General features: G+C 56.2%; 3 protein-coding genes across 9 annotated transcripts in view; 1 reads left to right on the forward strand and 2 right to left on the reverse strand.

Annotated features, from left to right (window-relative positions):
- Positions 1-26: 26 nt before the first annotated feature.
- CA11 (carbonic anhydrase 11) lies at positions 27-10,260 on the reverse strand. Of its 2 annotated transcripts, none has more exons than XM_073796122.1 (9): positions 5,245-10,260; positions 5,084-5,158; positions 4,184-4,326; positions 2,231-2,416; positions 1,904-1,999; positions 1,677-1,749; positions 1,418-1,572; positions 995-1,184; positions 27-237 (listed from the first exon to the last, which is right to left on the reverse strand). In XM_073796122.1, exons 1-9 carry the CDS (start codon positions 5,309-5,311, stop codon positions 212-214), a joined length of 1,011 nt encoding a protein of 336 aa, XP_073652223.1. In that variant the 5' UTR covers positions 5,312-10,260; the 3' UTR covers positions 27-211. The 2 variants fall into 2 exon arrangements, with proteins under 2 accessions (XP_073652223.1, XP_033700537.1); XM_033844646.2 differs by having other exon boundaries at positions 37-237; positions 995-1,160; positions 5,245-10,256.
- A 5,153-nt stretch (positions 10,261-15,413) lies between these two features.
- Positions 15,414-24,503, reverse strand: NTN5 (netrin 5). Of its 6 annotated transcripts, none has more exons than XM_033845692.2 (7): positions 24,371-24,503; positions 21,754-22,405; positions 18,619-18,807; positions 18,144-18,293; positions 17,666-17,719; positions 17,371-17,451; positions 15,414-16,040 (listed from the first exon to the last, which is right to left on the reverse strand). In XM_033845692.2, the coding sequence occupies exons 2-7, from the start codon at positions 22,382-22,384 to the stop codon at positions 15,676-15,678; spliced, it is 1,470 nt and encodes a 489-aa protein (XP_033701583.1). In that variant the 5' UTR covers positions 22,385-22,405; positions 24,371-24,503; the 3' UTR covers positions 15,414-15,675. The 6 variants fall into 6 exon arrangements, with proteins under 6 accessions (XP_033701583.1, XP_073652221.1, XP_033701582.1 ...); XM_073796120.1 differs by having other exon boundaries at positions 24,256-24,489; XM_033845691.2 differs by having other exon boundaries at positions 24,056-24,489.
- A 392-nt stretch (positions 24,504-24,895) lies between these two features.
- LOC101323662 (galactoside alpha-(1,2)-fucosyltransferase 2) overlaps positions 24,896-25,076 on the forward strand; it is a 29,530-nt gene continuing 29,349 nt past the window's right edge. Inside the window, exon 1 of the mRNA XM_019927236.3 lies at positions 24,896-24,987. The gene's annotated coding sequence lies outside the window, so the exon portion shown is untranslated. The remainder of the gene's footprint in view (positions 24,988-25,076) is intronic.

Here is a 25,076-nt window from a genome sequence, read left to right on the forward strand (position 1 = left end):
AAAAACCGAGTAGTGGGGTTTAGGAAGACGGAGATTGGTTTCTAGAAGAAGGCTGCTATTCTTTAATACCCAAATATTTCCCCGCCGCCCCTAGAATCAGACCACTGAGATACAGGAAGTATTCTGTCCCTTTAATAGCTTTGTTTTGGGGGTGACTCCCCCCCTTGTGGGGAGGCTTGGGAAAGGCAGGCGCAATCCTCGATGGGGAGTCTCAGCGACCATGGGGGGCACCATCCACTGTAAGATGACACGGGTGGGGGGCGTTAGTTTAGGGCACGATAGGATGGACCCTGAAGGGAGCATGCAGGGGGCGGGGATGGGGGTGGGTGGGTGGGCCGCCCGGGGCTCTACCACAGGGAGGGCTGCGAAGGGGGAACCGGAATGTACCAGGTTGAGAAGCTGGGGGAAATGGTTATACTGCACTGGGCTGAACCATAGGGAGGCAGCAGGAGGGTGGAATAGGGACATCCGGTTTCAGCATTAGTGGAACTACGTGAAGGTATTCATGGGTGGGGGGTATGGGCTGTACCATGTTGAGAAGCCAGAGAGGTAGACGTTAGATCACTGGGCTGAACCACGAGGAAGCAGTGGGGGGGAAAGGGGATTGTACCATGCTGTTTCTCAGTAAGGGAGGTGGGTTGTACCACATGAAAACAGGGAAAAGGATTCGGGCTGTACCATTTCGGAAAGCCATAGTAATAGGCACCACGGACCAGTACTTGATCGTACCATAAGGAAACCAGGGGGCTCGGGTTATACACCAAGTTGCAAGCAGCGAAGAAGACAAATCATGGACCAGCAATGGTCTATGACCGGGAGGTGGGTTGTACCACTTTGACACAAAGGGGGAAGGGAGAAAGAGCGAGTGAGAGCTCAAGAGGCTGGAGCATACAGAGCAGCAGAGGGGGGTAGGACTGTATCATATTGAGACACCAAGGGGAGACACATAGGCGGGTTAGACCAAGACGTGGAGGGGGTGCAGACTGGATCATACCATGCAGACGGTAGTTGGGGCCTCGGCAGCGCCTCTCGGGGTGCCGGGGGTCCCTGTTGCCCCTCAAGGCCCTGTGGGCCAAGGGCTGCAGGGGCCGGCCGTTACCGCTGAGGCTCTGGAAGATCTGGGACGGAGGATTCTGGCTCAGGAGTCTCAGGGAGTGCATCTGCCGTGGAAGCGGGGTGGGAAACTGGGAGTGAATAATGAATGGTTCTGGTGACGTCACGCAGGAAGCCCTGCCCCCGAGAGCGGGTGGGCGGGGTCTTGCGCAGCCCCCACCAGATGCTCCAGGGTTGTCAGACTCTCGAATCCCCTCCAGTTCCCTCTCAACCGGGGGTAGGAGGGTAGGTGAGGCAAGGGGACACCCAGGCCAAGGAACGGGTTGGGGGTGGCAGGGAGGGCGCAATGGGCTGCCAGGGTCACCTGGAGGGAGGTGATATTTAGGGCCCTGTCAATGAGGATCCAGGTAACAGTCTCCGAGCAGGGTGGGGTGCTGAGAGAGCCCTGATAGGTGATGAAGCCAAAGGATTCGGGGAACAGGAGCTCCAGGCTCAGGTCTTGAAGAAAGTAGGCATCATCTGCGGGAATATCAGGTCAGAGTGAAGAGGGGTGCCCCTGCTGAACTCCCCTTTGTGCACACCCCAGCCCCACCCTCTCCACCCTCCAATGCCCAGGGACTTACTCTTGTAGGAGATGCGGGTGATGGTGTCCCGGTTAAGGAGGCGGCTAAGGAATGGGTTTGAGCTACCAGCCACCTGTGGGGAGGTATGAGGTGAGGAGATAGGAACCCGGAAGTCCAAGCCCCCAACTCCTTCCTCCCCTAGGACCCCGGAGTCTGGGGCCTTCCAGCCTCCCTCTTCTCAGACCCCAGGTTCCAGCCCCTCCCTCCCGAATCTTGCCTGGGCTTACATTGACAAAGAGGCTGAGAATGGCCAGGCCATTGGGGCCCCGGGAGGCGGCGCTGAGGTTCCCGTAGAGTTCTTGGTTGAAGTGGATGAGCTGCACCTGCGAGGGGAGCACAGAGAGTGGGGTCCCCTGGCAGACAGGGGGGACAGAATGGGCAATGGGTGCAGCTCTGGGCCTTTGGGGTCCCAAGTCAGGTTAAGGATTAGTGTTCAGGGTTGCGGGGGTAGTTCTGTGGAGGAGGATGGGATGAGGCATTAAGAGGAGGGTGAGGTGGGAGGAATTGGGTCGACTCAGGGTGAAGGTCGAGGGTCAGAGGTTATCAGGCATCACCTCAGCAGAGAAACCCTGGTGGTTGATCTGGTGTTCAGAGCCAGCTCCATCACGCGCTCCAAATAGCAGCCGCAGTTCACTGAGTCGGTGGCTATAAAGGAGGGGCCCCCCAGACACATTGACCACAGGCCGGGGTGCAGGCAGGAAGGAGACATGGCGACCGGTGTTGTACAGGGTTCCCCGGAGCTGTGGGAGAGGTGGAGGCCTTCACAGGGATGCAGAGAGAAGACCTTTTCCCTACTGTTTTCCATTCGTACATTTCCCTCTGCCAACAAACATTTAATCATTCAGCATAGTCTGAACACTAATGTCTTTCCAGACTCTGGGCTGGTCCATGGTAGGTGCTCAATACTGGTGAATTTAATTAACAAATATTTATTGAGCTGCTACTATGTGCCATGGATGCCAGGAAGAGAGCAATGAGCAAGTAGACAAAAATTCTGGGCCTCATGGAGCTTCTGCTCCAGTGGAGGAGAGACAGACAATAAATTCTGAATCATATAAGTAAATGCTTAGTTAATTACATCCTATGCTCACACTGGGGAGAACTGGGAGTTCTGATAAAGTATAATAGGACACCCAGGGAATTCCTTGGCAGTCTAGTGGTTAGGACTCTGCGCTTTCACTGCCAGGGTTTGGGTTCAATCCCTGCTCGGGGAACTGAGATCCTGTAAGCAGCACAGCCAAAAAAAGGGGGGGACGACCCATAGATTGGGATGGGGGTGGGGTGTCAAGAAAGGCTTCCATGAGGAAGTGACATTTGAATGGAGACCTGAAGGATAAGGAGGGGTTAGTTGCAAGGAGCAGGGAGAAGGGCATTCCAGAAGGGAGAACAGTCAGTGCAAAGCCCTGAGATGGCCTATTTTAGTGACAGTGAAGAAGCCAGTGGGACCAGAGCCCAGTGAGCAAAGGAGAGAGTGGTGATGGGAGCCAGATGGTGCACAGCCTTGTGGGCAATGATGGGGTATTTTGTATTTTTATTTAAATAATTGAATGTATGTAACACACTTGGCACAGTGCCAGGCACGTGCTACGTACTGTGTAAGTGTGTGCTGTTATTACTTGTCCTAATAGAAGGATTTTGAGTAGGAGAGAGTGGTATGATCTGGTTTGTGTTTTTAAACATCTCTCTAGCTGTGGGATGGAGAATGGATTGCAGGAGGCAGAGAAGCAGGCCAGCAAGGAGGCAATGGCACCAGTCCAGGTGCAAGATGATGGTGGGAGCAGTGGAGGGACAAGAAGTGAAATGCTGTTTAGCAAGAAGTCTAGAAAGGACATGGATGGGAAATGGGAGTGAGGGAGGAAATGAGATGGGGAATAGCTCTGAGACTTTTGGCTGAGTGAACGGTAGTGCCACCTCTTATGAGAAATGGTATTGCGGGACTTCCCTGGTGGTCCAGTGGTTAAGACTCTGCGCTTCCAGTGCAGGGGGTGCAGGTTCGATCCCTGGTGGGGGAAGCAAGATCCCACATGCCGCGGGGCGCGGCCAAAAAAAAAAACCACAAATGGTATTGCAAAGCGGGCAAACGCATGGATTCTGGGACCACACTGCCTAGCTTTGAATCCCAGCCCTGGCACTCTCTAGGTGTTTGACCTCGGGTAAGTAACTTAACCTCTCTGTGCCTCAGTTTCTGCATCCATAAAATAAGGATAATAATTGTACCTATTTCATGGGGTTGTTGTGAAAATTAGAGGATTTATCAAGTTTGAAAACAGCGCCTGGCACACTGAGTCTGTTTTACCACTGATTCTAAGAGATGGGAAGACTAGGAGCCATGTTTGAGGAGGGAACAATTGGTGGTCCACTGTGGAGTGTAAGTAGCCTCCTCTCCACCCCTTGTGTTGTAGGCCTCCTTCCCCAAGGCCAGCCTCCCAACTGAAAGCCCTGCCCCCCCACCTCCACTCAGGCCCAGCCCCAGTGGATTCGGTAACCCCGCCCTCCAGGCCCCTTACCTTCTCTCCCCCTGTGCTGAGTCTCAGCGGGGGCAGAAAGGGGTCATAAAGGACCCTCTTCAGCTCCACATCCACGGGGCTCTGTCGCTTCCCCACAGCACACAGACTCCAGGCTGCGTTCACCAGGCCCCAGAAGGGAGGCCCTGGGAGCAGGTGTGGGGCAGGGAGGAAAGGGAGTCAGAAATATGGACTGGATCCCAAGGCTGGATCTGCTGGGAAGGCTGTGGTCTGGACTCCTTGGATCCCAGGAGATGAAGGGCTGGGAGTCTGGACTCCTGGCTTTGAGGGAGGAGGGGGCTGGGATCCAGAATCCTAGGTCCTAGAAGAATCTTGGAGGAGTTTCCTAAGGACCGCCCCGCCCCCCCCCCCAACACCTCCAAGTCTCTTTGATCAAACCTATCTTAAATTGTCATTGGGGATGGAACTACAACTCCCAGCAGCCCCTAGACTGCCAGCCTACCCATCCAGTGCCTGCCTGCCCCAGAGCCCATGGGAGTTGTAGTTCTTTTCGTCTCCCTTGTACCACAGCCGGATAATGAATGTAGTGGGGAGAAGGAATTGCAAGAGAGGGCTGGACGAGGTGGGCAACGGGGCCACTGAACCTCTGGTTCTCAGTAGGAGCCAGGACCTACCTGCCTCTTTCCCAGGAAACACACACAACACTTTTCCAGCCCCACACTCCCTTACCTTCCATTCCCTCCCACTCACTACTTGAAATGCTAATGTATAATGTCCCATGCTGAGACCCTCGGGTTCAAAAGCTGGGCCTCCTGAGGGAGGAAGGAAGGGGATGGGACTCCTGCGTCCTGCGGGGGTCGGGGGCGGGAAGGAGAGAACTCCTGGGTCTCAGGAAGAAAGCGCCCGGCAGCCCAGACTCCTGGATCCCCGCCCTGGCTGCACCTGGCACGAAGTTTCCCTGGAGATTATCCTTGTAGCTCCACCAGTCCTCGGGGTCAGGTGCGGGTCCGATGTGAGCTGGGGAGAGAGCAGCCTGAACCCCTCTCCTTGGCACCCTTCCCCCACCCCAGTCAGGGGCTCCTGCCCCAACCCCCAGGCCTTACCTGCCGCCCCCAGTGCGGCCCAGAGTAGCAGCGCTCGAGGGGCGTTCAGACGAGCTGCACCCCCCATCCCCGGGAGGCCTCGGGGCGACCCCTTCCCAATGCCCTGGCCCGCCCTCTCTCAGCTTCTTCCTCTCTTTGTGGAACCCCGACCCCTCCGGACTTCCAGCCTTCCTCTCCTACCCACAGGGAGTCCCAGTTCCCCAGTTACTGAGGCAGCCGGGGACTAAGACGCCTCCACGCCCCTACTCCGCTCTCCTCTCCTCCCTCTCTATGCCTCCCCTTCCTCTCCTCTTTTCCCGAACCCTCCTTCTCCCTCTACCTCCCGATCTTCCTACTCTCTCTGCCTTATGCTTCTCCCTCGGGTTACCTCTGGGTCTCTAATCCACACCCCCCTCTTCGTTCTCTTTTCATTACGCTCTCGCAAGCCACCTAACTCCATACCTCCATCCCGCTTCTCTCCCCTTCTCCTCCTCCTCCCTCGCTCCCGCTCGGCCTCCAGCTCCTCTCCCTCTCCCCACCTCCTCCTCTCCTGCCTCCTCGGTTTCTCCGTCTCTCTCTTCTCTCTCCTCCCTTCCTCCCTCCTCCCCCTCCCTCTCTTTTCTCTCTTGCTGTTATTTAATTTTTCTATCGTTGTTTGGGGGTGAGGGGAGCTCTCACAGCAGAGAACCCTCCTCCTCGGGCTGGCGTGGGTGTGTGTGTGGGATGCCCCAGGGGCAGGATGGAGGGGTCGTTGGGGGGATGGTCCCCAGCTCCCAGCCGCGCTGGGGCCATGGGGGCGGGGGTGGCCCGGACACCTGGGGCCCAAGAGCTGGCAGTTTCCATCCTCCGCAGAAGGGGGAAGGGGACGCTTAAGGTGGAGCTGGAAGAGTCCTCGGATGTCTTCCCTCTCAGGGCCGCTGGCCCCGGAGGATCCGGCGTCTCCCAGCTCGCGGGGACCCAGGTTGGAGCCTGCATCAGTGCCTGCAGCCCCCCGCCCAATGCATCACTCGGGCCTCCGCCAGGGGCTCCCTTAACCCGGCGGCGGGATCCCCTGGGAGACTGGCGCGCGATGTGGGCGGCTGACCAGGAGGGGGAGGCAGAGACTTGGAGAGGGAGAGAGAGAGGCTGGAGGAGCCGGGAAGGCAGAGAAGAGAGAGCAGAGGTGAGGTCAGGGAACAGTGGAGGCTTGGGAAGGGAAGGGGAGCCTGAGATGGATACGGAGAGCCGTGGTGGAGGGAGATGCAGGGCAGAGATGAGAGGGCAGGCTGGGGCGGTTGGGGGGCTGCTGGGGGAGGTGGTGGCGGCAGGAGAGAGAGAGACAGAGAGACTTACATACATTGAATGAAGGAGATACAGAAACAAATACACACCGAGAAGGGAGAGAGATACAGAGAGAGGGAGACCCCCCAGAATGACAGGGAAAAAATACAAAAGGAGACAGATGCAGATGGAGGCAGAGAAAGAGATACAGAGACCCACAGAGACACAGATGTAGACACACAAACTTGGAGATAGAAGCAGAGAGACCTAGACAGAGAGAGAGAGAGGAGAGAGAGAGTCCCACATACCAGGTTAAAGATGGAAGAGCAAGATGCCAGGCAGGAGGTGTGTGGGGAGAGACAGAAACAGAAAAAGAGATCTAAAGACAGAGCGACAGAGAAACACTCACCCAGAGCAAGGGGCAGAGAGAGGAGGAGACAGAGAACGAGGCAGACACACGTGCACATCTATAAAGAGACGTACTCATGCAGAGAAAGAGGTATGAACAGAGACCAACAGATGGACAGAGACAGAGAGACCCAGATAGGGGGAGAGAGTCCCAGAAACAGGTCAGCTGACATGAAGGATGAGACTAAAGAGAATTCAGAAACACAGAGTCATTCAGGGATAGAGAATTGGAGATGGACATTCAAGGACCTGTGATGGAGGGAGATGGAGACACCCAGGAGAGTCAGAAATGGAGAGACAGAGAAAACACGAGAAAGAAAGGTATATTCATTATCCCTTGTCACATAACAAATTATCTTAAAACTCAGTGGCTTAAAGTTACAAATATTTATTATGTCATCGTTTCTGAGGGGTAGGAATTTTGGAGCAGTTTAGTCGGGTGGCTCTGGCTCAGATAACAACAGAGAACTCAGAGTCTCTCATGAAGGTGCAGTAAGCTGTTGGCCAGGGCTGCAGTCATCTGAAGGCTTGACTGGGGCTGGAAGGTTACTTCCAAGCTCACCTACATGGTGCTTGGCAAGAGGCCTCAGCTGCTCACTAGGTGAGCCTCTCCATAGGGCTGCTTGAGTGTCCTCACAACATGGCCGCTGACTTCCCCCTCAGAGCGAGTGATTGGAGAGAGAGAGAGAGGGAGGGAGAGAGAGAGAGAGAGAGAGAGAGAGAGAGCGAGCAGTGTCTTATATGACCTATGTCCAAAGTCACACATCATCCCTTTTTTTTTTTGGCTGCATTGCATAGCCTGCAGGATCCCAGTTCCCTGACCAGGGATTGAACCCAGGCCCCAGCAGAAAGCGCCGAGTCCTAACCACTGGACCACCAGGGAATTCCTGACACCACCACTTCTTTATTCTATTCATTGGAGGTGAAACAGTAAGTCTAGCCCACATTCAAAGGGAAAGAGATTAAGCTCCTCCTCTTGAACAGAGGGGTATCAAAGAATGTGGGCTTATTTTAAAACCATCACAGGTGGGGAGAGGAAGAGAGAGAGGAATGGAGAGAGACGGACTCTTAAAGGCCCGTGAGGCTTAGAGGTTGGTGAGACACTTATTCAGAAAGGCAGGAATGTGTCAAGAGAGACTCTTGAAGACAGAGGGAGCTGCGGAGACAGGGAAAAGAGTCAAGACAAAGGAAACCAAAGCAGTAGTAGTAACAATAATAATTACAGTAATAGCAGCCAGCACATGAAGTACCTACTACATACCAGGCAAAGTTCTGAGCACTTTCTATGAACTGACTCATGTAATCATCACAGCCTCTCTATGAAAGAGAAGATGTTATTATCCCATTTTACAGATGAGTAAGCCAAGTCTCAAAGGGTTTGCCCAGAGTTATACAGGAAGGAAGCAAAGAAGGATGGAGAAAATATGATGGAGACATATGTGCAGAGACTACGGGGAAGTGGCAGGAAAAGACTGGCAGAAGAACCCAGCTCTGACAGACAAATAAATCAATAAGAAATGGAAGCCAGGGACTTCCCTGGTGGTGCAGCGGTTAAGACTCGCGCTCCCAATACAGGGGGCCTGGGTTCGATCCCTGGTCAGGGAACTAGATCCACATGCATGCCACAACTAAAGAGCCTGTGAGCTGCAACTAAGGAGCCTGCCTGCCGCAACTAAGACCCGGCGCAACCAAATAAATAAATAAATAAATGGAAGCCACTCTGATTGAGAGTTTTCTAGACACTGGGGCTGTACCACGCACTCTTTAGGTTTTGTTAACCCTCAAAGTTGCCCCATCAGGTGGGGGTTAGTATTAGCCCCATTATACAGATAGAACCCCGAGGCTCAGAGAAGGAAGTAACTCACCCAACATGTCATGGGTTGACTGATGCCTCCCTCCCCCCAAAAAGAGACATGCCCACTCAGAACCTGTGAATAGGACCTTATTTGGCAAAAGGGTCTTTGGAGATATAATTAAGATAATGATCTTGACATCAGATCATCCCACATTGTCTGGGTGAACCCTAAATCCAGTGATAAGTTCTTATAAAATAAAGGCATAGATAAACAACGGGGATTTACTGTATAGCACAGGGAACTACATTCAATATCTTCTAATAAACTATAATGGAAAAGAATCAGGAGAAAAGAATATAGACATATATCTACATAGATATATACATATGTATATATATAACCGAATCATTTTGTGCACATCTGAAACTAACAGAATATTGTAAATCAACTATACTTCAACTTAAAAAAAAGAAAAAGGGAAAAGAAAGGCGGGGGAGATTTGAGACAGAGGAGAAGGTGATGTGAAGACAGAGCAGAGATTGGGGTGATGCAACCACAAGCCAAGGAACGCGAGGAGCCACCAGGAGCTGGAAGAGGCAAGGATGGATCCTCCCCTAGAGCCTTCGGAGGGACTGTGGCCCTGCCCACACCTTGATGTCAGACTTCTGGCCTCCAGAACCGTGGGAGAATAAATTTCTCTTATTTTTAGCTGTGCAGTTTGTGTAATTTTTTATAGCCGCCTACCCCAGGGGTTGGGAGACATCATGAGAAAGACATGGAACTCATCACAGGGAGAGCCAATGAAGGAACCAGAGATACATGGAGGGAGAGAAGACAGACTGACATGACAGGAAGAGTAGGCTCTCCCCACACTTTGACTCTCCTCCTCCAGGAAGCCCTCCCTGACCTTCAGGCTAGGTCTGTGTCTTCTGTGGACCTTCTCAATGTCCTGGGTACCTCCATTAGAGCACAGATCTCATTAGGAGAGGGACTGTGTCCCTGTGTGCCCTTCCTCCAGGGCCCAGGCCTGACCCACCTCTGGGTCCCCGGCATCACCCTACATAAAGGACATGGGCGTCCTCAGGAGAGAAGTCGGGCGTGATTGAATGAGACGGTGCTCCTGATGTCTCTCCCTAGAGATTCTCACCCCTCCCATCAGCCTGGGAGACACTTGGGTTTCCTTCAAGGCCCAGGGAGGGCCTCACCTCCTCCAAGAAGTCTACCCTGACCTCTCAGGCTGCGCCCTGTGCTGCCCCCATTATTACACATCACACCAATGTGACTGTACCCAGGTCTCTCTCCTACCTCACCCTCCCAGACTGGGAGCTCCTCCAGGGCAAATCCGGGGACTGACTCAGGTCCTGGTCCCAGCATTTCCCAGGGAGAATTTGGGAGAATATGTTGAATGAATGAATAAGTGAGTGAATGAAATAAAATATAGGGACTGTGGCATTGCATTCAGAAATGGCTAAGAAAAAGATTTTCTTACATGGGGGTAAGAGGAAGTCTTCCAGTGTAGGTAACATTTTCCTGACCCTCTTTCTGTCCCCATAACATCCCAGCCCTGGCTCAGAACTCATCTTCTCCCACCAGGATCCTCCCTCCAGCCCCTCCCCCACCGCAGTCTCCCTCCCCCTCCAGTCTACCCTCCAGGGACCCCGGAGGGGTCTTCTACATTCAGAGTTGACCTCGCCTCTCCCCTAGTTATAGGCTTCCCATAGCTCCCCAGCACCTCTGGACAAAGTCCCCACCTCTCCACCTTTCTTGTCATGTCCAAATCCTTCCTCTGTCCTTCAAGACCTACCTCAGACGTCACACCCTCTGAGAGAAGTTTCCTGACTTACAGGCTGTATTCAAGGCCTTCTTGGGGCTGGCCCAGTGAACGGAGCCACCTCTGTGATGGTCCATATCACATTTGTTTCTCATACAGGGCTGATCCTCTGGTCATAGACCACCTAGGGTTCCCCAGAGGCACTGGGGAAAAACTCAGGCCCTCAGCCTGGTCTTAGAGGCCCCACATGCCCTGACTACCCCCTATCCCCAGCCTCATTTCTCCTCTCTTACCACACCGGGCCCTCTGGCCTCTGGACCTTTGCACAAACTGTAACTTCTAACTTGGCCTTTCTTTCTGCCTCCTCTGCTGGGCAAATTCGTGCTCAGCTCATATGCATTTCAGGAGTCTGCTCTTTCAGGAAGCCATCAGTGATGCTGCGGTGGGCAGGGGCCTCTTCTGAATTCTGGAAGCCACCTGTGCTGCTTCCCTTATAGCCGCAAGACAGACTGGGCTCAATGCCCAGAGGCGGGAGGGAATGGCCAGGCCGGAGGTGGGTCCCAGATGTGAATTTCACGCCTATTCGTCTCAGGCACTGGGAACAAAGTTTGGGTCAAAAAGAACATATGCGGCTTGCCCCGCTCCTCACTTTTGTCTCCTATGTCCCCAACCCCTGCGTAGGAGGGAGGAAGGCCAGGACTCTCCGGGCCCGGGTGGTTCCCACAGCCTCTCTTGGCCTCCTCGCCCCTCCTTCCCTGCTCTTAACTCTCTGGGGGAGCCTGGGAAAAATCCTCCCGATCTGTGTTCTCACCTCCTGGGTTCGCCTCTCCTGGGGGATGTGTGGCCACCAGTGTTTAAATAATAAAAACAAACTCCAATGGCTCTTACTCTGGCCAGACACTGTTCTAAGCCCATTACCTACACATGTTAATTCATTTAATCCTCATAATATGCCCTGTGGGTTACTTCCTATTATCATCATCATCACCACCCCCATTTCACAGATGAGAAAACTGAGGAATAGAGAGGGATTTGAACCCAGGCGGTCTGGCTCCAGAGGCCACACACTTCATGAAAATCGTCTCTAGAGCAGTGCCGTCCAATAGAAGTTTCTGCGATGATGGAAATATTCTTTATCTGCTCTGTCGGATATGTTATCCACCCACCACCAATGTGGCAGTGGCTACTGATTGGATAGCTCAGCTCTGGAGAACTAAGTTTGAATGCCGGCTACTTGCCAGCTACTTGTGTGATGGATGCTAAGTCTCCTTGCCTCTATCATTGCTTCTTTCTTTCTTTCTTTCTTTTTTTTTTTAAGATTTAGATTTGTGGGCTTCCCTGGTGGCGCAGTGGTTGAGAGTCTGCCTGCCGATGCAGGGGACACAGGTTCGTGCCCCAGTCCGGAAAGATCCCACGTGCCGAGGAGCGGCTGGGCCCGTGAGCCATGGCCGCTGAGCCTGCGTGTCTGGAGCCTGTGCTCCGCAGCAGGAGAGGCCACAACAGTGAGAGGCCCGCGTACCGCAAAACAATAAAAAATAAAAAAAGAGAGGAAAAAGAAGGAGGAAGAGGAGGAGGAGAAAGAGAAGAAAAGGCAGGAGAAATCTTAAGTGTGAAAGGGACTCGACTTACCATTATTGGCTTTGAAGATAGAGGAAGGGGCCATGAGCCAACGAATGCAGGTGGCATCTAGGCGCAGGGAATGGAAAGGAAACATTCTTCCCTAGAGGTTCCAGAAGGAATGCAGCTTTGTTGACACCTTGATTTCAGCCCAGTAAAATCCATGTTGGGCTTTGGACCTCTAGAACTGTCAGAGAATAACTCTGTGTTGTTTTAGCAGCTGAATTTGTGTTACTTTGTTATGGCAGCAATAGAAAACTAATACACTGGTTCTTCTCTCTTTCTGGGCACATAGGAGAATTCTGCTTTCCTGCCTTTGTGCAACTGTAATCCTGACTAATGAGCTGTGAGTAGAAGGGCTAGAGTCGTTCCTGGGCTAAAGCATCTATTTCTTTTTAATTTTTTTAATTAATTAATTAATTTATTTATTTTTGGCTGTGTTGGGTCTTCGTTTCTGTGCGAGGGCTTTCTCTAGTTGCGGCGAGCGGGGGCCACTCTTCATCACGGTGTGCGGGCCTCTCACTGTTGCGGCCTCTCTTGTTGCGGAGCACAGGCTCCAGACGCGCAGGCTCAGTAATTGTGGCTCACGGGCCCAGTTGCTCCGCGGCATGTGGGATCTTCCCAGACCAGGGCTCGAACCCGTGTCCCCCACATTGTCAGGCAGATTCTCAACCACTGCGCTACCAGGGAAGCCCAAAAGCATCTATTTCTTGTGTGGGACCATTCAATACCCTCTGTCTGTCTGTCTGTCTCTCTCTCCCCCCTCCTCAGTGATCAAGGATACCATGGGTTGCAGCTGGTGCAGTGACAAGACGGTGGATGCCTCTTAGCCTGGGTGCTTCAATGATTCTGTGGAAAATCGCCCCTTGCTGACTTGCATGGGACAGGTACATGAGAAAGAAATCAACTCTCGTTGTGTCAAGCCAACAGGGCTAGCCTAACCTGACTAATGGAAGTCCTTAATGAAGTACGGGAACTAGCTTGCTGCTATACAAGGCAGTGTGTTCCAGGAAGAGAGAAGGGCAAGTGCAAAGGCCCTGAAGCAGAGTGTTCTTGGTTTTTAAAGGAACAGGAAGGAGACCAGTGTAGCTGCAGAGGGGTGAGTGAGGGAAAGTTGTAAGAGGTGAGGTCAGGTATGGGTGGGAGTGGATCAAGTAAGGCTTTGTAGAGCAGGGCAAGGACTTTGGATCTTATTCTGAGAAAGATGGGAAGACAAGAGTTTTGAGCATAGTAACAGCACGGTCCACTGGGGCCTAGGTCAGGGGTCTGACTTAGGTTTTAAATCATTATCCTAGCTTCTGTGTGAAGAAGACTCTAAGAGGGTAGTGGGGAGACCAGTATGGAGACTACCTGTAATCCAGGCAAAGAGTGGTGATGGCTTGGATCAAGGTGGTAGCAGTGGACATGGTAAAAAAAAAAATGGCTGAATTATGAACATATTTAGTAGGTGTAACTGAAGAAACCTCAGGTAGAGTTGGAGTTGGGACAGGCCTGTAGGGGGCGCTCTCAGATTCCCACCAGGAGACCTCAATTAACAGGAGAGAAGTAAACCTACATCTGTGATAGGAAGGTACCTCTAGGTTACTATCAGAAGGAAGAAGAAAACTTCTCTCCATCCAGGGCAGCTCAGCCAGTCAGGCTGTAGCAGGCCAACCAATGTGAAGCCTCCATACTTTGGACTCCCAGTTTCCTCCAATGGACTCTTTGGTTATTACAGCCCCTCCCAACTCTCCTCTTTTCCCTATAAAAGCATGTTCCCCTTGCTTGTTCTCTGTATTTGCTTATGGTCACCCATTTTTGCATATCGCTGATTGTGATTTCTCTGCTAGTCCCTAATAAACTCAGTTTTGTTGGTAAAATAGCTGGCCAATATATTTTTTAAATTTTATTTATTTATTTTTGGCAGCATTGGGTCTTCATCGTGTGCAGGCTTTCTCTAGTTGCAGCGAGAGGGGGCTACTCTTCGTTGCGGTGCGTGTGCTTCTCATTGCGTTGGCTTCTCTTGTTGCAGAGCACAGGCTCTGGGCACACGTGGGCTTCAGTAGTTGTGGCACGAGGGCTCAGTAGTTGTGGCTCACGGGCTCTAGAGCACAGGCTCAGTAGTTGTGGCGCACGGGCTCTGCGGCATGTGGGATCTTCCCGGACCAGGGCTCGAACCCTTGTCCCCTGCATTGGCAGGCGAATTCTTAACCACTGCACCACCAGGGAAGTCCCTGGCCAATATATTATTAAAGTTGTAAGTAGATGTGAGGGTTAAGTAGGGGGTAGGTGCCCGACTGAACTGATTTTGAGAAAGGATGGAAAGAGCAAGATAAAGAAATCTAGAACTTTTCTGAAACACAGAACTCTTCTTAGAAAAACCCTTAAAGACTCCTAACTCCTGCTTCAGATATGCCCGCACCCAGGGCCCAGTTGGAAGCCAAAGGCAAGCCTCCCTATATATAGGATAGTATTGGTAGCTTGGGGGTCAGCCACCTCCTGAAGGCTATTTCCTGCCTTTCTTAGTCTCCTCAGGAGCATACCCAGAACATTGGCGGGAGGGTCTGTTCTCTCTGCCTAGCACCCAATGACATCATGGCCCAGCCTGACTCCCCATTGGCTAAGAGGCCTGCTTTTCTCTCAGGGAAAGAATAGGTTGCTCTCTAGGCACCAGTGGACCTTAAGTCATATCACTTTGTCTGAGATTCCTTCAAAGTACTAGCTCACTTTCTCTCCTACCAAGGTCACCCAAATTTGAAATTTTTTTGTTGATTGTGGGGGCAGAGGCCAGGGTGACAAGGAAGATCATAGGCCCTGACGGCCTTCCATTCCATAGTACTTAAGCTTCCTTCCTTTTTAACCCCATCCCTCTGGCCTGTAGGTACCCAGCTGTTGGGTGGAATCGAATTCTGCTTAGCACCAAGTGACGTCACACCACTCTGTCGCTCCCAATTGGCTATTCCCTCAGGAAAGGGTTTAGGCTGTGCTTCAAGACCAGGTGAACCCATGAGAACCCTCTTTAGATAGTCACTCAAAGTTCCATTATTCTTTTCTCAGAGACCATCCTGGGGCCATTAGAAACCAAGTGTTTCTCAATCTGGAACTTTCTGGAAATCTGACACTGCTGTGCTTTCCTCAGGTGTATTTCCCGCCTTTTCTAGCCACCTCCCCTCCCACCGGCTTTAACTAATCGTCAGGCAATATAAATCTGACTAGCACCCAGTGACGTCATACCAGCTTTTTCATTGGATTGGCTATTCTGTCAGAGAGCTGTAGCCATATTCGGCTCCACAGATTTCCTCGTGGCCTTCTTCATTTGCCCCTCAGATACCCTCCCAGCACAGGTCAGGGGTCTGTAGCCGACTTTCCCCAAGAGTTGAGACTTTATTGAGGGGACTAGCTGCGTAGGTCACAGGTCGAGTGTCCTAGCCAGAGACCAAGAGGTTTGCCGCCTTTATTTAAAAGTCCCTCATGCCTCCTCGGTGCTGGCACATGCAAGTGACGTCAGGGGCTCTGCGGCGTCTGATTGGCTTGCTGGGGGACGCACCGTCGAGGTAGAAGACTCCTCTGGCAGTTGCTTCCAGTCCCTTTCTTGGAGTTTGAGGCCGCCTGGCTCCGGCTCTAGATCCTGGGTTCGGGGCTCGGGGTCAAGGGCCGCAGGCCGTGGCAGCCCCCAGCGTGCTCCTCCTGCTGCAGCCGCCGCAGCGGCCGGGCCCAGCGCGGCCTCCAGGGCAGCGCGAGGCCATGGCGGTCGAGGACGAGGCGCGCGGGGTCGGGGCCGGCGGCCGTGCTGCCCAGCAGCAGGTAGTGGGTGGCGGGCCGCAGGCGCAAGCAGCCACAGGCCAGGTCGGCGCGGGGCACCCAGGCGTCCTGGCCGCCGCGGCGCACAGGCCACGCCGGCTGCTTGTATACAGCCAGGACGCGCACGGCCAGCCGCTGCCACGCCGGGCCCGCCGCCTCGGACGCCAGCACCTGCGCACGGAGCACTGCGGGGAGGGGAGATGTCAGGCCTGGGCGGTGGGGAGGCTCCGGGTCCCGTGGGGTCAGTCCTGGTGGGGAGGGGCCCGGGGCCCGGGACCCGAGAGTGGGCTTCCGGGATCGCATCAGTAGGGAGAGACCTTGAACCTTTGAGGGTGAGAGGTCTGGGGGTCTGGCTGTGTGCTGTGAGGAGTGAGATCTTTCTGGGGAGATGGGTCAAAGCAAGGAGAGCGGGGCTTATGGAGCGATAGGTTGGGTCACAGGATTGTGATTGGGAAGGCGGGGGAGGTGGGGGTTACTCTGGAGAGGGAGGCCAGACAGGGCGAGGAACCCAGGGGCCTACCAGGAATATGCCAGATGGGGTGCTTTGGGGGTCATATTAGAAGCAGTGGGTACAGGGATTACTTAAAGGGTTAGAGGTCCCAGGAGGACCCTGCAGTGGGTGGGGCTGGGAACAAGGCCCAAGAGGCAAGTCCAGATCTCTAATGCCAAGGGGTCAGAAGGTATTAGGAGCAGACAGAGCCCTTGGAAAACAGGGGTATTGCCATGGGAGGGATCTGCATTTAGGATTAATTTGGGGGCCAGAAGGAGATCAGTCCTTGGAAGCTGAGGGTCGAGGTCATACTAGTGGTGATTCAGAGACGTGTCCTCTCTGAGGGGGTGAGGTGAGACGTGTTGGGAGCAGGACTCTGGCAGACAAGCTGGGTCTTTGGGGCAGAAGATCCCTGTGGGAGGTGGGGGGAGAAGCCTCCACCTTTGAAGTTCAAGGACACTAGTGGGCAGATGCTGAGCCTCAGGGAGGAGAGGTCTGGGATCCTATACCATTGAGGGAAGTAACTGGGACTGGGCTGAACTCATTGTCCAAGAGAGCCTGCAGCCACAGGCCCTGGGGTCGGGGGCTGGTGTGGACTGGTGGATTAGGGAACTGTGGGGTGAGTCTGTGGGAGTGGGGCTCCGATATCTCAGACCCTGATAGGAGGCAGGGGGTCTGAGACAGACAAGACGGTGCAAGGATCCCTTGCATTCAACCAGTTGCCCTTTCTCCTTCCATCCTCAGGAGGCCACCTCCCTCCCTCAGAGACGTCAGGCTGAAGGAGATCGTGAAACTCTGCAAGGCCAATAACATGGGGAGAGAGGAGACCTAGGACGGTAGGGAGCGCCCCTTCCCCACCGCCCCTTCTGCCCATTGTCTGCTGTCCTGTTAGGTTCTAGATCAGGAAAGGCCCTGTAGAGTCCAACACCCCTTCCCATTTAAGCTGAGGAAACTGAAGGCCAGAGAAGGGGGTGGCTTGCAGCAGATCAGAGCCCCTGCTGGCCCTTTTCCTCCCCAGCACTCACCGTACTCCTGCTGGCAGTACCTCCGAAGGCTCATGTGTACCCTGGTGTCCGAGATATTGCAGTAGTTTTGACACTGAGGGTCTGGGGAGGGTCAGGCTGCAGTGGGCTCCTGAGGCCTGGACTACAGCGTTCTGCCCCTGCCCATCCCCTGCATTTCATCTTGACGGACAGCTGGGGTGCCTGAACCCTTGGGGACTGGGCTTGGTGGAACACCCCTGGATCCCCACCTGGAGGCCCAGTCAGCCCATCCCTGATCCCTCTTGCTGCCAGGGGTTTCTAGGCCAGCCAGTCTTACCCGAGCTGTAAGCATGAGGGGTTGTAGCAAGGGTGGTGGTTGCCTCTGGAATTCCTGTGAAAGAGCAGAGGAGAGACAGGGCCTTAGTGCCTCCCATGCGCAGCCCGCTCCCCCCGAGGAAGCAGGCTTCCAGACCCCAAATGTCTATTCCCCTGAGGCCCAAGAGTGGAAGCACACTTCGCCTTTCTCCCCCAGGACCTGGAGTCCTGGTCCCTGGCCACTTTCTTAAGACTCAGAAGCCCAGGTCCCCAGCCCCTTCCTCCCTCAGACCCAGGTATCCAGGCTCCCACCCTCTTCGTCCCCAAGATGGAGGAGACTGGACTTTCAGTCTTCACCTCCCTAAGGACTCAGAGTCCGGCCTCCACTCTCTAGCTTCCGTCTCCTACGGAGCAGGTCCTCACAACACCTGCCCCCTGGAGATCTGGGATGTCTCCTTCCCACCCCCCTTCAGACTTGGGCCCTGTCCCTCAGGACTCACGCTGGCAGGGCATCCTTGGGGAGCGGCTCTGCTGGTAGCCAGGACCGCAGCGGCTGCATGTCAGGCCAGTGACCCCTAACTTGCAGGAGCACTGCCCACTGGTCTGGTTGCAGGTACCACCTGTCGCCCCGATAGGATGGCACTGGCAGGCTACATGAGGAGAGGAGCTGGGGATGTGCAGTGCAGGCTCCCAGCCTCTTCCTCCCCAAGGACTGAGGAGACTGGAATTCCCTGGCCACTCCTCCTCAGACCCAGGATCCAGGCCCCCGGCCCCTCCCCCCCCAGACCCAGGATCCAGGCCCCTGGCCCCTCCCCCCCAGACCCAGGATCCAGGCCCCCGGCCCCTCCCCCCCCAGACCCAGGATCCAGGCCCCTGGCCCCTCCCCCCCAGACCCAGGATCCAGGCCCCCGGCCCCTCCCCCCTCAGACCTGCCTGCCTCCTTTCCCTCTAGGCTGGGCTTCAGGCTGCACTCACCCCTGCAGGCCTTGCGGCTGTTGATAGGCTGGCTAGGGTCCCTCCAGAACCCCGGCTGGCAGTAGTGGCAGTGCCGCCCGGCTGTGTGGTGGCGGCACCGCTCACAAACACCCCCACTCCGGCCGCCCGACAGCCTGAACAGCTCAGAGTTGAACCTACAGCGTCGGGCGTGCTGGTTGCAGGAACAGGCTAGGAACAGGATGGAGTAAGGGCACATCAGGCCCGGCTCTCTGTTCCCCTTTCCCAGCTTTCTCCCCACTGCCCTCAGGAAAGAGACTGCCTGGGGGTCCCTAGGTAAGTGTGGGTCCTAGATGCTCTTCGTTGTCATCCTTAAAATGGGTGCACTGGACTGGAGCTGCATGAGCCCGAGAGGAGTGGTGAATGTGCTGGATGTCTGTGTAAAACCAGGGGGTGTAAAGAAGAGTGGCGGCTCTGGGCCTAGGCTGTGGAATCAGACCCCCGCGTGTAAGTGTCTCACTGTTTCCGTGGGCAAGTGACGACTCCTTTCCGTAGCTCAGTCTCCTTTGCTGTAAAATGGCATTTATAGTGTCTACTTCATGATCTTGAAATGCAACCACCTACGTAAACGGTGCTTACTTAACTCCGTACCCGACACAGAGCATGCCCTTGCCCGTTTAGCACATCCACGTGCCAGGCGCCATGTGCTGAGTGCTTGGCATGTTTCCTTCTCACAGCAGCTCTGTGAGACTGGGGCTGTCATCATCCCTATTTTATGGATGTGAGCACTGAGGCAGAGAGGCGAGGTCATCTGCCCAAAGAAACTCAGCTGAGGGGTGGTCAGAGGCAGGATTGCAGCCCAGGCGCCCTCCAGTGCTTCTCATACAGCTCACATGAGGCCCACTTACCATGTACATCTTGCTGGGGAGTGTTGATCGGATTTTCAAAAGCAGCGGCTCTCAAACCTTACCGCTTATCCAGATTACGGGGGAAATGTTTCAAAAGAGCAACACAGATGCCAGGGCCCATCCCAGGGCTTCTGTGGGTCCAGGGGCCTGTATGTCTAGCAAGCATCCCAAAGTGAGATGCCGATGCAGGGAGTTCATGGACCACTCTTTGGAGAGATGAAAGGAGTTTTTGACTCCAAGAGGTTTGAGAGGCCTGTGAGATGCCGATGCGGGGAGTTCATGGACCACTCTTTGGAGATATGTAAGGAGTTTTTGACCCCAAGAGGTTTGAGAGGCCTGGACTGGCAGGGCCCCAAGGAGTAGCGGGAAGGTCAGGGAGCTGGGACAGCTGTGTGTTCTTGGGAAAATGACTCCCCCTCTCTGAGCCTCAGTGTCCTCCCATCCAGTGGGGATCTCAGTTCCTCTCTCAAGGGATTTTGTAGGCATTAGGGATGGTAGCACTCTTGAGATTATCAATCAGTAGAGTTGGGCTTTGGATTCTATAAAGCCCACAGCTCCGCCACAGGAGTTAGTCTCATCCTGCCTGCCCAGACCCTTCTCCATCACAACACTGTTGGTCTGTTACCCAGGTTCGGAGGGTCGGCTGCCCAGCTCAGCCTGAGGGGATGTGGTGATCCACAGAGGGACAGCCTCCCCAGCTCCCAGGCCCTGTCCTCCCCCAGGATGGACCCCACCCCACCCTCAGGCCACGTGATTCTCCCCTCCCTCACTCCCCTGTAGGGGCATCAGATCTTACTGGTAGGAATGGGCCAACTGGACAGAGGCCTGGGATGATGAGAACAGCGGGTCAAAGGGGACCCAAGTGTGATGAGAACAGAGTGGGGAGCAGAGGACAGCTGGGATGGTCTGTAAGTTAGTCCACTCGACATTGCAGGAAGACGTAGAGGGGGAGAGGGGCAAAGGATGTGCGAGGTGGAGAGAGAGGGAGGTCCAGGAGCGAGAGAATGGAGGGTGTGTGTGTGTGTGTGTGTGTGTGTGTGTGTGTGTGTGTGTGTGGTGTGTATCTATCCAGGGAGTGGAGTTAGCAAGGCCATGTAACACACTCAGACTCTAGCAAGGCTGCAGGCTGGAGGTGGGATGAGGAGGGCTGTCTCTGAGGAGAGCCGCTGGAGGGATGGGGAAGGGCCCAGACTCAGGCCCAGTCTGGAAGCCCTGAGGATGGGGGAGGGCATTGAGTAGGGCCTGGGGAGCTCTGGTCCAGCTGGAAGGCTGGTGGATGGCCCAGCCTCTCGGAAGACTTCTCTGAGTCCAGTCCCAGCACTGCCCCTTGCTGACAGTGAGACGTAGAGCAAGTGACACGTCCCCTTGGGCCTCACCCTCCTCGTCTGGGCAATGGTAACATTGGCGGAATCAGATAACTCTTCCTCCGTGCCAGGTCCTGTATCAGGCTTTATTCTAAGGACTTTATTTTAATGTATTGAATTTTCACTACAGCCTGTAAAGGAAGGGCTGTTACTATCCTCACATTACAGGTGAGCCAATGGAGGCAAAGAGAGGTTTGGTCATTTGTTGGGGGTCACACAGCCAGGAAGCAGAGAAGCTGGGATTTGAGCCCAGGCAGTCTGGCTGGCTGCTGAGGCCATGCCCGTGTCTGCTGCCCGAGAACATCTAGTGTGACAGCACATAAAGGTGGCTGGCAAGGACAAGCTAAGACCCTTGGGCTTCTGCTCCTGAGCTCAGATCCCAGCCATGTCATTGCGCAAGGGACTTCCCAGCTCTAGCCTCAGTCTCCTCATCTGTAAAATGGGCCTGATGCAATACCTGCCCTGCACATAGTAGTTGCTGGATAAATATGTGTCTAATGAATAAATCCTTACCCCCTGTGGTTGATTTGATGATTCCGAAAATGTCCAGTTGCCCTGTTTTCCTACAGCCACTCAGTAAATACCACCTGAGCACCTGCGCCAAGCCAGGCCCTGGGCTGGGAGCTCAGGAAATGTTATCCATATCACCATCACCGTGATCAAGTGTCGGGGAGACGCTGGAGCCCCCTAATGGGCATGTAAGCAGCTGGAAGTCTGGGGACAGCACAGGTGGTGGGGAGGGAGTGGGCGGAAGCGAAGAGGGGGACTGGCTGGAGGACAGTATGGGGAGAAGCAAGGGGCATGCAGCTCTGGGGAGGGGGAGAACATCCTGCCCCTCAGGGAGAAGGGCCCAGCTGCTGGAGACCTGTGGCCAGCTGGCGGGTCACGGTGGGCCCAGGACTCACGCAGGCAAGGGTGAGGGTGCCGGGGCGTGGCAGGCCGCCAGGGCCAGTCGCGGTGGGATGGGCGGCAGCTCTCACACCCTGGGCCGGTGGTGTGGTGGCGGCAGCGGCAGCGGGGCGGCCGGTCACGGGCAGCACAGCGGGCTGCGTGGCCATGGCACTGGCAGCGGCCTCTCACTCCTGCTGCTGCCAGCCCTGCCTGGCCCCCGAGCTCCACACGGAGGTGACTGGCCACCACCCTGGCCTTAGGGCCCAGTGGGGCTCGGAAGGTCACTGTCTCGGGGCCTCCCAAGGCCCCCGGCCAGGCGGGTCTGCGCCACAGTGATCTCCAGGGCCCTCCGGTGGCCCAGGCGGCAGACAGGACCAGGGCTGGGGGTCCTGGGGTGCAGAAGCGCAGGCTGACGGACGTCAGGAGGAAGGGGCCACCCAAAGCCAGGGTCAGACTGCCATTGCAGGTGGCCCGGGGGCCGAGATCCGCCCCCGGGGAGGGGATGCAAGCCTGGGGACAGGAGGCAGCCATGCTGGCCAGCTGGGTCACTGGTGGGAGACAGAAGCGGGGGCGGCCCCCTGGATGGTAGCATGGGTCTGCGCTGGCCTGGCTCAGGAGGAGCAAGAGGGCAAAGGTCACTGGCATGGTTCTGGCGGAGGCAAGTACCTGGAGAGGAGACGAGTGTCTGGGCAGGGGGCCTCAGGCCGCCCTCGGGGGTCAGCCTCCAGCCCGCTCCCCAGGCTCCCTGAGGAACCCCAGCATTCCAGCCCCAGCCCTGCCCCAGACCCCTCCCGGCTGCTTCTGAGCGAGGAAAATAGTTCCATCTGGGGAGAATTACTGTTTACATAACCCAAAGGGGAAAGAACGCAAGCAAAATCGAGAATTTTGCCTGAACTAATCCGTAGCTTAACACCCCAGAGCTATCCGTCAGTGTCGAGGGGCAGGGGGCCCTGGGGAGAGGGCAGGGAGGGGGGACAGATGGGGAAACCCAAAGAGGGGGCAAGGGGGAGAAAGGAGGAGCCGGGTGGGCAGGGGAGGGGGAGTTAGAGAAAGATGAAGACTTAGTGGCAAAGAAATGGAGAAAGGGGCCGACAGAGGCACAGACGGCAAAGACAGAGTCGCGGGGGCAGAGGTGAGTGAAGGGCAAGGGCCAGGCAGGGAGAAGGAACTGCGAGGAGAGAGGACGGACACAAGGGGAGACCAGGAGGCAACCAGAGTCCACAGGGTGGGGGGCAACGGGTCCCAGGGAGCCTGGGGGCTGAGACAGACAGGTGGGCAGGGGGCTCAGAGACACCTGTGAAGCAGGAGGAGCACAGGCAGGCCCGCAGGCCTGACCGGGGAGGCGGAAGGGGGCGGAGAGCAGAAGCAGGAGGCCAGGCCCATGGGGATTGGGATCAGAGTGGAGGCCCTTTCCCACGTGGGGCCCTAACCGTGTTCTCCACGCCCAGGGCACGGAGGGGGATTATCACCAAACAACCCAAACAACCAGGCCTCCCTGCCACCCAGCCCTAGCCTCCACCCGCTCTTAACCCTTTCTCACCCAGGTTCAAAGCCCCAAGAGCTGTGCTGAGGGACCCGATGGGGACGGGGATGCCTGGGGGCTGGAAGCCTGGGCTGGGAGGGCAGACCCCTGGTTTCCCCTTGGGGCTCGCGATGGGAGGACCCTGTGCTTGCATTTCTGATAACCTCTGCCCTCCCCACCCTCCACTGCCATCCTAGGCCTCAGGGTCCAGCAATCAGAGCCCCCGCATTCCCCTCCAGTCCTAAGGTCCCCAGAGCAGAAGGGGGAACAGATGTCGGGGGTGGCGGGTACTAAAGGAGGAGAGGAGACAGGGCAGGGCCAGATGCTAGGGCGTCCGCAGGGACCAGCAGTCCAGAGCCGGGGGTGGCAGGATCGAGGATGGACCCGGAGCGGAAATGCGCGCCCACCCACCCCACCGCCCCCCACCCCGGGCTGGCAGCCCCTGATGAGGAGCCCACTCGGGTCTGGGGGCCTTGGAGCCCTTCTGGGCCCCACTGTCCAGGCCCCTGGCTCTGAAGCTGGACCCGGGTTTGTGCCCCAGCTGGGAGTCGAAGAGGTAGCAGTGGGTGCGGGTGGGTCCCGTTCTCCCAGCCTGATTTCACAGCCCGCAGCGTTCCCACCGCAGTCGCCTGGTGCGGAGGCCGCCTCCCCCGCCCCAGACGACGGGCGTGGCCCTCCGCACCTCCCGAGGAGGAGCCTGGCGCCATTTTGAGCTCTTGTGCCGGGCATTTGCCCCCGATCCCCGGCACCGGCCTTGTTAAGGGGCTCGCCCCATCTCCCACCTCCTCTCTTGCCTGGGCGGTTCACGGGGTACCGCTTTCTGGCTCCTAGTAGCCCGGGCAACCGGCTGCGTCCCACGGTGTTCCTGGGGGATCCAGACGCCACCGCCTGCCACTGGGGAGCCCAGATGTCCGGCCCCCAGTCCCTGCCCCTCTGGAGACTGTAGCCCACCCTGGCCCCCACTTTAAGGGGCAGAGTCTAGCCGTGTACCCACCAGGTCCAGGGTCAGGCCTCTTGCCTGGGCAGTGTGGGGTTCCACCTGGGACCCAGGCCCTTTCCCCGGCTTCTTTTGCACACACCCCACCCTTCACCCCTGTCGTCGTCCAAACCTGTGCCCTGGAAGAGACTGTCCTCTGCAGTCAGCCGCTCACGGCCCTTCCCTCCCGCAGGAGCTTGGCGGCCAGCGTGGGCTCTCGGGAGTGAGTGCAGAGTGGCTGTTCTCAGCCCCCGGGCTAGTAGGGGTTCTGGGCGGGAGCTCAGAGCAGAGCCTAAGAATCCAACACCACCCCGCCCCAGTCCCCTCGCCAAGGCAGCCACGCTCTCCCCGCAGGGACCCCGGGCAGCCACGCCACCCGGCGCTGTGTGGGACATGAGCGCCGTTGCCCCCCAGGGGCCCGCAGCTGGACAGCCCCGAGCAGGCTGGCCCAGAGGGCTCAGGCAGGTAGGAGGGGACGGCGGCCAGACGGCCTTCCGGGGCCTGGGGTGCGTGCTCCCCGCACACCCCGCCCCTGCCCCGCCGGCTCCTGACTCCTCGGTGCAGGCAGGCTCGGGCTCAGCCCCAGCACGTGGCGGCTGTGATCAGGAAGGGGCTGGCCTGCTGGGGAGCGCGCCGCCGTCAGGGCCGCTGACGCTGAGGCGGGACGTGGGCCTCTGGCTGTGTGACCCCAAGCCAGCCCCTCCTGCCCTCTGGAACCTTCTGTCCGCTGTGGGTCAACTGAGCATGAAGGTCAGTCGCTTTCAAGCCTTAAAAAGTCAGTGCTCTTTGAAGGGTCGCACCACCCACCTGGAAACCCAAAGACTTGGGCGGCTTTCTAA

The sequence above is a fragment of the Tursiops truncatus genome, chromosome 19 (assembly GCF_011762595.2).
Source record: "Tursiops truncatus isolate mTurTru1 chromosome 19, mTurTru1.mat.Y, whole genome shotgun sequence".
Lineage (NCBI taxonomy): Eukaryota > Metazoa > Chordata > Mammalia > Artiodactyla > Delphinidae > Tursiops > Tursiops truncatus.

Coding starts and splice junctions, on each gene's coding strand:
- CA11 (XM_073796122.1), bottom strand. CDS start 5,311: ATGGGGGGTGCAGCTCGTCTGAACGCCCCTCGAGCGCTGCTACTCTGG. Junction 5,159..5,244: donor GGCCGCACTGGGGGCGGCAG/GTAAGGCCTGGG, acceptor CTCTCTCCCCAG/CTCACATCGGACCCGCACCT. Junction 2,417..4,183: donor TCAGCACAGGGGGAGAGAAG/GTAAGGGGCCTG, acceptor CCTCTCCCACAG/CTCCGGGGAACCCTGTACAA.
- NTN5 (XM_033845692.2), bottom strand. CDS start 22,384: ATGCCAGTGACCTTTGCCCTCTTGCTCCTCCTGAGCCAGGCCAGCGCA. Junction 18,808..21,753: donor GCACCCTCACCCTTGCCTGC/GTGAGTCCTGGG, acceptor TCCTGTTCCTAG/CCTGTTCCTGCAACCAGCAC. Junction 17,452..17,665: donor CCCTCATGCTTACAGCTCGG/GTAAGACTGGCT, acceptor GACCCTCCCCAG/ACCCTCAGTGTCAAAACTAC.